General features: G+C 36.1%; 1 protein-coding gene across 3 annotated transcripts in view; it reads right to left on the bottom strand.

Annotated features, from left to right (window-relative positions):
* Positions 1-257: 257 nt before the first annotated feature.
* Positions 258-10,565, bottom strand: part of LOC149281340 (stromal interaction molecule 2-like) — a 34,960-nt gene continuing 24,652 nt past the window's right edge. Inside the window, exons 4-11 of one of the 3 annotated variants that reach the window (XM_089499413.1) lie at positions 8,911-9,026; positions 8,617-8,794; positions 7,791-7,968; positions 6,770-6,952; positions 5,922-6,022; positions 4,696-4,934; positions 1,232-1,433; positions 258-738 (exon numbers count right to left, since the gene is read on the bottom strand). In XM_089499413.1, the coding sequence (XP_089355539.1) occupies positions 258-738; positions 1,232-1,433; positions 4,696-4,934; positions 5,922-6,022; positions 6,770-6,952; positions 7,791-7,968; positions 8,617-8,794; positions 8,911-9,026 (1,678 nt within the window). Of the gene's footprint in view, positions 739-1,207; positions 1,434-4,695; positions 4,935-5,921; positions 6,023-6,769; positions 6,953-7,790; positions 7,969-8,616; positions 8,795-8,910; positions 9,027-10,565 lie in introns of all 3 variants that reach the window. The other 2 variants (XM_089499412.1, XM_089499414.1) reach the window with 2 other exon arrangements.

Raw genomic sequence — 10,565 nt, 5'->3', positions numbered from 1 at the left:
AAGGCTTACTAGTCCATTAAAGCCTAATGTGTCCGAAGTGGCTTCTTAAAAAACATAACTAAAAACTTAAAAGCAGAAATAAATAGAAAAAGTGACTGTAAACAGATCCACTTTTCAATGAAATTCAGGGATTGTTGGCTTGACCTTCACAGACATTAGTGGACAATTAAATTCTGAAGCATCCAGTCTTGAGAACTCCAAAAAGGAGCTACATTTCTAATATGATAGGCAAGTTTCCTTGTTTTCAGTCAAGGGGTTTATTTTGATATTTTCTTTAAAAGGACCTTTATTTTAGATTGCTTCTTGCTTTTCTCTCCATTTTGGGACACCTCATGAGATGGTGTCTTTAGCACAGGGATGCCATGAACCTCCTGGACTGGCTTTCCATCATTTAAAGAGGAAGGGAAGGATGGATGTGGTAGCTTGGAGATTGGTATAACACTGGAAAGTTGGTGCAAGCTGCAAGACTTCTCCAGAATACCGTTATATACCTTACTTGCTGGACTAAAAACCATGCTTTGGCTTTCTGTTAGACCTGTTGCATCAGGAGATGTTTTAGAAACATCTGCTGTTAAAGGAGAGTCTCCAGATAAGGATTCTTCACATGAGGTTTCTTCTCTTGATATCTTCCTAATGGCAGAAGTAACCAGCTGCACTTCAAAGCTTGAGGGAGGAGACTGTCTTCTTCCAATGGAAGAATTCAATGAATCACATTCTGAACCTGTATCTTGGGTCTCCCTTTAAGACACAAAATAAAAGCACATTTTAGTTGTTTGAGAGTGGTGTCAACAATTTTTGAATGTTCTTGAAACAAAGATTTGTGAGAGAAATGCGGGGCTGTAATATGAAAGGATTAGGAGCCAAACAGTAACCTTTGTTGTGCTCTTTTCCACGGTTTTGTGGAACATCTATTGTCTTAGTCTAAAAATTAAAACAGATCCAAAATTAAAACTAGGTTTTTAGACTGAAAACTTAACATTTAAACAGAGGCTAGTCCCTGAAAAACAAAAATAAAATCATTCTCAATTTTTTTTTTTACTAGGATTTACAGTGCAAAATATAGTCAGAAATCATATGGAAGTACTTAGCGCATCTATACCAAATTACCCAATGGAAACCATATAGCACTACAGGTCATTTACGTTTGTCCTCTTTTCCTTACTGTCTCTTGTTCCAGGTCACACGGGTGACTAAAAAAATTCTATACAAAAATAAATTGACAGTCTCATACCCCTGCTTCTCAGCAATGAAATAGATGGCATCCTCCTCCTGGTCAGTGCGGTACAGAGCAGGACAACTTGACACAGACAAGATATCTGGATCAGGTGACTGTAGGACATGCTGCGCCCTAGGAGAAGGTGGAATAACTGTTCGCCGAGAACGACACATGCTGCTGCTTCTCGCTAAGGTCCCATGGGTTTTTAGAATGGTCCCTGTGGGGGGGGGGGGGGAGAACACAGTAGAAGAATGAACACAAATGCCAAAATGTATCATTTAATACATCAAGCACATAGGCCAAGGATGGTTTTATATTGGGCCTGCAGATGCGGCTAATATATATATATATAAAACAATGTTTTTATTATTATATTAAATGTTCAATAACCACTGGTTTGAATGATTTCTGCAGCAGTTCAATTTTTCAAACACTAGAGGTCTCTGTTTACAATGTAATGCAGGTTAAATACTTCAGCATTATCAGCTAGGAACATTGTCCAAGTTTCCTGTAGCAATAGCATTACAATAAAACAGCTCCAGGTTGCCATGGTGACCAGAAACCACTTCCTGGCACCCAGGGTTTTGCAGGACAAGGGGCTAAAATCTGGCCAGGGCTACCATTGGGAATCCAGCACCCTATGCTTTCCTTTGGGACGCTGTGAAGAGGGTGACTTGAACGTGCAGGAAAGCGTAGGGCGCCGGATTCACAATGGCAGAAAATAGGCAGCTGAGTGGCAGGTCTCTATGAGTGTACACTGTACTGCCAGAGTCAGTCTGTATATGTAGAGTGCTGGAGTCAGTCTGTAAGCGTGTGTATATGTATAGTGCCAGAGTCGGTGTATGTAAATGTATAGTGCCAGAGTCAATATTGTTTACTGTACTGTAGTGCCAGATTCAGTGTGTATGTTTCCATAGTGTTAGAATGTGTGTTTTTATATATGTATAGTGTTAGACAGTGCGTGTATGTCGTTGAATAGTCTGTGCATGTGTTTAAGAGTGTCGTGTTAGCGTGTATGGTGTTATGCATTTAGAGTGTGTGTTACTGTAAATTGTTGGTGTTTGCGAGCATAAGACGTTAGCATGTGCATGTCTGTTAGTGTATGGCGTTAGCGTGTGTAAGTAAGAATAATGGTCAACAATACAAGCTTAAGTCCTAATGTTTTAAAATACCCCTGATCACTAAGAGGTTAACTGCAGTACATATCACTGAAGATATATGATATATGTGATATATGAAAATAAAAAGATGATTGGGGAGGAAAAAGAAAAGTTGGCTCCTAAATTATTTGCCTGGCTTCAAGATCCAAACCAAATGTGTCAACCCCCTGCAATAAAAGACTGGAAAAAAACATCTCTTTTTTTTTATCACATGCCCAGACTACATATAACACAGCCATGCAAGTTCAGTTGTTTGAAATTATACAAGTGGACTATGTGTTTAAAAACTCATTAACTCTTATTGTACATTATGTATGGCCAAGTTGACTTTTCTTGCTGAAGAAGGTCATAGGATTGACCTTCATAATGCACTACTGGTTTATTGAATGCACTAATGTCATTTTTTGCCCCCTGATGTTCATAATAAACTATAACACACAAGTATGTAGTGGGTAAAGGCCTCATATGAGTATCAGCAATGGGTGGCAAACTAAAAATCTTGTATATCACATCCAATCCTTTGGGGCAGCTATTTCAATTTGAGTATTTGCATATGAACATATTGAATCAATTAAACATAACTTTAAAATACATTTTATGATTTTTTTATATATATATATATATATATGTCTGATATCTCATTAGCAAAATGTATTAACTATATAATGCATATTAAAATTATTTATGTTACTAAAACTTGCTTATTCTGTATATTATACACATGCTACAAAAAATCCCACAGTAAATTTTTATTTATGTCGCTTAATAACCAAAAATAAAAAACAAGATAATCAAATGCGAATTGCTTTATTTTTTGCTCTCAGCTATTATAAATTACTGAACTAAATGGCCAATCAGTTTGCACACATCAATTTTAAAAAGGTACAGACACTAATAAAAATATTTTTTAATATGAAATATATTTCTATGAGAAACACTACTTTAAATCTAAGTCCCCATCCTCGTACCCTGTCTAGTAACATAGCATCACAATGATACAAGCATGGTGATCTTGGGCTCATTGGTGAATACATTTGCAAGAGGGAGACGACCTGGGAGCACCCATACATGTGCTCTCTTATCACAAGTTAACTTCAAGCTACTTCAAAAATCCCCCCTTTACTACTTTAACATTTGCACAAGTGCCTCTAATACTGTCTTAGAAAGTGATTCAGGGAAAGCTCGATGATATATGACCTCCCATCACTTACAGCATGCAAGGAAACCTCACATCCATCTTGCTTTTGTTATAGTTCCCATATAAGCACAACTATGAAAGCCTGCATAAATATTTGAAAACTATGCTGTTTTAATTTCACAGAATATGTTCCGTATTTTATCAATATTGGCACTTCTACCTGGTTTAGCTTTATTAATGTTTTTAAAACTAAAGCCATTTAACTGTGAATCATAATAGTTAGTACCAATAGCCTAGTACATACATCCTAACATCTACACAGTGCTTAAAGTTCTTCTGTGTTCCTATACATGGTTAATGTTCTCGTGATTGAACTTGCATTTACCAACTTCAGTTTTTAAGGGAATTTGGGGATTTAATCTTCCCTTGATAACTTTTCCACCTTTTTACTAAATAGCCCCTAGCAGAGGACCTTATCTATGCTGCAGGATCTGACGTTGCTGGCTTCTTAAAGCCCACTACCTAAACAGTCAAATACAGATCATGGGCTGATCTAAGTATAAAAAATATGGTGTTCTAAGGAAGGTCACGGTGCATCCAAAGGTCTCTTGCGGGCTGCATCCGGCCTGCACTCCACCAGTTGGACAGCCCTGTTACAAAGAATAATAATAAAAAAAAAATACTGAAGGAAAAATACAGCTTAAAGCTAGGATTTTAAACTGTATTCACGTACCAAAATAATAATTTTTTTAAAAATCACTGTGCATTGGTGTAAAGATCCTGAGTATCGCTGTCCTATAACTTCAAACATATGATTGATAACTAGTGCAGGAACATAAGTACTGAAGCATATCTAATGTGAGTTTGCTATAGGGGCAGACACTTGGAGGAGCATAGAGGGAGTAAAAAGATATATATTCTTACTGTATGGCATGTTATATGTTTTTAATAATTCACTACAACAGATTATATAACCTGGAAAGTGGCTTAAAAATGCTTTGGAGTTCAGACAACAGTAATGTAGAAGACTTTGGTAAATAGAGGCGCAGCTAAAAATGCATATAAAAAAAGTAAATATTTGCTCTTTTCACTAAGGTAGATTTACAAGGAGCTTGAATTACGTAAAAAAAAGCCACAATGTTTGATTTGCATGTCTGAGATACGCTGAAAGCGGCACATACCATGGAACTGGGAGATTATTGGAGGTGTGTCCTCATCCAGGTCATCAACGCCACCAGCAATAGGATACGGTGGGATTGAAACTCTGGGCATCACCACCCAGCTATGATCAGAGTACAGCGTAGATGTCAGGTTTGGCAAACCAGAATTGTGTACTATTTGAAAACCGCACATCTTCTCTATTTGTTGCCAACGATAAAGTCTCTCTCGCAAGCATGTAGTCAGCTCAGAAAGGGCTTTCCTATGAAACAGTTTACAGTAAATGATTAAAACAAAATACAATGCGTCTTTTAAAAAACATTGATGGCTACTAGGTCTAGGGTGGCAGGTCCAGGGGTTTCTGACACGCTACTGCTCAATGAGCCAGTTAGCAATAAGCAATAAGCATTTTTTTTTTTTTTTTAACATACATAAAATGTTTAATTTTTGTTATTAATTTGTTTAGGCATTTAATACGCCGATAGCCTAATATATGGCACCACAGTCTTTTTTTCTCTGTTTCTTACAATTATTTGTACTTCTTTGTATCACACTCACTGCTCACTCAGCTCCGGATCATACTGGCACGTGTAAGCTGCTCGGTGGAGCATTCATATAGCTTTGGAGTCTGGAAAAATTCAAATCCTTCCTTTTATAGAAACATTTTAACTTTTATTTGGTCACCTGGTAGCTACTAAAATTTGTAGAGCTGTTTTCTTAAAATATAAGCTATAAAAAATGATTTTAGATTTCTTTTGAAAACTTTAGAAAATCTCTGCCTTAAAGCTACATTTGGGTATTAAACCTAAGGCACTGGGGCCATGTCCTATACCTGCTAAGACGCACTTGGGGTGCTGGTACATGAAAAAGCACTAATAATGTGTTTACAGAGTTCTAAATGTTTCAATGCCCTGATATCACTATACATTATGCAGGGCTAACTGAAGCCTTAATAAAGTGAATCAGGGAGTTAAAATGTTGAAAACAGGTTATCAAAATTCACTAAATAATGTTTCACAATCCCTCATGTAGAAAACTAGTAATAAGATTAATGTGACTTATATAAAACATTAAACATTAAATGTTTATACACATTTAAGATTTATAGCTAAACTTGAAGCACTATAATATATATATATATATATATATATATACACACACACACACGTCTCAGAGAAACTGTTCACTTTAATATTCTTATATGCAAAGTAAACCTATTTATCAATGTAAGCAAATCCTTGCTACTTACTTTGCTTCAAGAATTTTATGGTCCACATCATCCAGCGATGAGCTGTGTGCAACATGTAAAGTCCCAAAAACAGTGCTTCTCTTCTTTTTTATTTTTTCAGCCTGGAAAAAAAGGAATAAATATGAGGTGTTTAATGTGCAAGGGAACGCTGTGAAGATTCAGGCCCGACAAGGAACATCAACAAAATAACAATAGATTTTCTTAATCTATGATGTGCCAAGACTAAGAAGGATCTATATGCCAAGCTGCCATACTAATTTATACTAATTCCTTAGCAGACAATGTGAAGAACAACGCAAGCTTTATATAAGGCAAACAAGCACATCACACACATTACATATCCAATATTCTAGAGGGGGGAATAAGTTTATTTAAATGTCCACTGGGTTCAGTAGTTGCTTTATAAATTTCATTTAAAAGTGTATAGCCAGCTGTAACTTGTTGCTCTAAGATACAGCTACAGGGCTATGTATGGAGAAAATAATATTTATTTTTGTGATATAAAACTGCAGGCATCTGCATACATAGTTCATCCTAAATAGCCTTCACATTATCCTTGGGATATCTCATGATATCATTCCTGTAATGTGATAATTAACTTATGGTGAAACATGGTGCCTGCTCATTAACAATGCTAGTTATTCTTAATGCTACAGAGTTTTATATATACTTTTTATTATACGCTTTCATACAATCGAAGTTTTTTTTCCATAGGAACCAAGCTTGTCAAAAGTGAACAATAGCCTTTACAACAAAATTAGAAGAAAGATAACCTAGACACAAAGCAGGTATTAAAAACAAACACAGGAGCTGTGTAATTATGACTATTTATATCTTAAAAGTCAGACATAGATGTAATATACCTCTTCTTTAGCTATCGCAAGTTGCATTTCTGCGTTCTGCTTCTTAATGTTATAGTACTGAACTTCCACCTCATGAGTTAGCTGAAGCCACTTTTGGAGAGCATCAGGGACAGACCAGTTGCTTCGAAGTTCAAATTCTTTCTCTGCTTTTTTTAAAGCCATGCGAACCTACAACACAAGATGTTAATATTTGAGTTTCACATACTAAGCATTTGTTCATAGTCTCTTACATAGTAACATAGTTCTATAGGCTGGAAAAAAAGACATGCGTCCATCAAGTTCAGCCTTTCCTATATCTGTTAATTTGTATCTGAAAAGTTCTCTAAAAAATAAGGGGTTAAAATATAGAGGTCTCGCTTCTGGATGGCAACACCAAGCTTCTTTGGTCAAGTTTGTCTACTTATTTACTTTTGCAAACTGCAGCTACAACTTTCCAGGACGCAGAGCAAGTAATGGTAGCATGGAAATAAACCAGGTGAAAAGAAACAAAGAGCCGTATCTTGGTAGGTTTCCATCCAACCCAATGCCACTGTACTTGTGATTTCATGACAATCACATTAACACTTAGTATTTGATTTAGAGATATACATGGGCCGACCCAGGGCTCACTGCCAACATATCCCTTGCAGAAGGTCATGATTTTTGTAAAATACTCTGTAACCCCCACAGGCCTTCCTGTAAAGACAAATGCTTGTGAGGCATTAAACACTTAATTTTCCTTAAAATACCTGTTACTGACATATCATATGGACTGCGCTAAAACCAGTATTACTGTGCTCTATTACATTGTGTCGAAATAAGAAATATATTTGGACCACAAATAGAACCATGCATTCAGCATACTAAGACAAGCAGCCAAAGACACTATGAAAATAGGCTCATAACATAAAAGCTACTAGATAACACGTCAATAAGCTACAGGCTGCAAAGGTTGGCAAAAAACCTACTGTATATTTACATACACAATCTATTTGAGAGCGCTGAAGTGCTGCTTCACTTCTCGTACCTGTACTAGTTCTTCCTCTGCGTATTTTAGCCGACTGAGCTCACACTCTGCTCCTTCCCTCAGTTCTCGCAGTCTGTGAGCCTCTCGTTTTGCATCATTCATTTCATCCATTAATTTACGTTCCAGATTTTGTTTCTCCACTGCCACTGTTCTGTTCTCCTCCTGGGCTTTGTGTAGCCTTGACCAAAAAAAAAGTGTGTCAATACAAACAACACAAAAACTAAATGCTGCAGCCACCTTAGACAGTCTGTATGAAAGCCAAAAGGCTACAAAGTTTACAATCAGATTTTTGCTGAGTTGGCTCTGATTTCACTGGAAGTACATTGATAATGATGCTCCTTAGGAGAAAGCAGATCTGACATACATTAGTGTTGTGATGGTTTGCTGAATACTCCCCTTCATGCTCGCACCAGGTCTTTGTTCTTGTTTAACTATCAAACGCTAGTTTCTGACCTGGTTCAGCAGAGCTCTTTAGAATATGTAGCAGTGATAAATTCCAAAGAGGTCTGGCCAGGATTTAGTCCTTAAACATTGATAAAAACTTTGCACAATATAGAGTTTTGAATACTCTACTGCTAAGTCTGGTTTTGTGTACCCAACATGTAATAACTGTTGCCAGCAACAATTATGAACAAGACAACATTTTACGTGATTCAAAACCAACAGTACCAGGAATTATGTTTTTAATGCCGCCTTTGGCGTTAAAATTGTCACGGTAGGTGGAACAGCAACCTTAACAAGAGCCAGAAGTATCAATTCAGACATATGGGTTGTTTAGGTATTATTCACATTACTGAATTAATGTTATCAACTCTTAAAATATTACCTTTCCTGAAGTTCAAGAAGACTTAGCTCTGCCTTATGAAGACCTTCCAGATCTTTCATCATCTGTGAGATATGCTCTTTGGATGTTTTATTCTGTGTGTAGGCAAACCAGCACCCTCCAACACCAATCACAATAGAAACCGTCAACACAAAATCCTTCACCCAGTTGTGAGGAGGTCCTAAAAATATATTAAAAGCAGTTATAGTAAAAAAAAAATAAAAAAAACGATATGAAACTAATTACAGATACAATACACATGTTCCATCTTAATGGGGAAGATACGGAAACACTAACTTGTTAATGGTCCAAATAGAACAACATCAAGAGCCTTCAGCTGGAGCTTCTGTCTGTGGCTACGATCAGTAATTCTCAAAAGTGAAATCATGAACGATGGTTCATTTACTGCTATCCTGTGGGATAAAAAAAAAATGTATGTGTGAATGGCGTCAATATCCATAAAAACTGTACAGTATACATTTTGCCTATATTCGTGTTACTATTGCACATAGAAATATATAGAACCCAAAATAAACAAAAACACACAGCTACTGTTTCAATCATGGATTAACCCCTTAAGGACCGAGCTCATTTTTTCTTTTTGTACCCTGTGGGACCGAGGCTGTTTTAATACTTTTGTGGTGCTTGTGTTCAGCTTTAATTTTCTCCTCACCCATTTAGTGTACCCACATAAGTTATTCAGGACAAGATGGGCTTTCTTCAGATACCATTATTTTGATCGTATCATCTTATTTACTATAAAAAAAATTTACAAAAAAAACATGGTGAAAAATTGAAAAAAAAACACATTTTATGACTTATTTTAAAAATCTTTTACTCACCTAAAAAAGCAAGTAAAAAAACTAGCTAAATAGATTCTACTACTTGTCCTGAGTTTAGAAATACCCAATGTTTTTATGTTTTTTTGCTGTTTTTTCGTAAGTTATAGGGCAATAAGTACAAGCAGCGTTTTATGATTTCCAAACCTTTTTTAACAAATCTGGTCAGTCTGCCTCCATCTCCTCTTTGGAACATCTTTGAAGCCAGTTAACTCAATTTAACCCCGTCAAACCATATATTTTTGAAAACTAGACACCCCAGGGTATTTCAAATGCTGTTATTTTAACCCTTTCCATGCAACAGTTATACAACCACACTTTGTCAAACTTTGTAATAGTAGTTTTATTTTTTCTTTTCACACAAATTGTACTTTAGTTATAGATATACAGGTGCTGGTATATGTCACTGTCAAACAACACCCCAATGTGTGTTCAGGAACATCTCCTGAGTGCAGCGATACCCCACATGCATGGGTTTGTCGTGTTTGAGATTTAAAATGCCACATTTGGGAAGTGCGCTTTTTTTCTCCGTTTTGGTCAGTCTGTACCTATACCTATACTCCAATTTACCCCATCAGCCATTTTTTTTTTTTTAATATTAGACACCCCTTGGGTATTTGAAGTGCTTTTATTTTAACTCTTTGTTGAGATTTTTGAGAAATTTTAGCACCTGCTCAAAATAATAAACTTTATTTTTTTATTTTATTATTTTTTTATTTTTTTTAATACTCTAGTGACATCACTGCATAATTATTTTTTTTATTATTATTATTTTTTGAATATTTTACTAATCACATTGTGATTAGAAAGCTGGGCTCCATTGACTTGCAAGTGGAGCCAGAGTTCTCTAGAGGGTCTGGAGACCATCTAGCGAACTTTTAAAACTTGATTGTTTTTTTTACAGGGCGGCCGCCATCTTACTGATGGCGAAGATCAGACTAATATTTCTTTACATGTACACATAGTTTTGTAGTAAAATGTACATTTTACTGTTTACGCTATGAATCCAGCACATTCAATTACACAACCGGGGTAACATCAAAAAGGAAACGGATATCAAGTTTTAAAAATAGTCTAATCACCATAAAGCGCATGTCTGTTGGATGCTATGGT

Source organism: Sceloporus occidentalis, unplaced genomic scaffold (genome assembly GCF_023333645.1).
Source record: "Sceloporus occidentalis isolate IW3139 unplaced genomic scaffold, rSceOcc1.0.p SCAF_135, whole genome shotgun sequence".
Lineage (NCBI taxonomy): Eukaryota > Metazoa > Chordata > Lepidosauria > Squamata > Phrynosomatidae > Sceloporus > Sceloporus occidentalis.
Note: the sequence above shows the minus strand (reverse complement) of the source record. Positions and strands in the feature narration are given on the sequence as shown.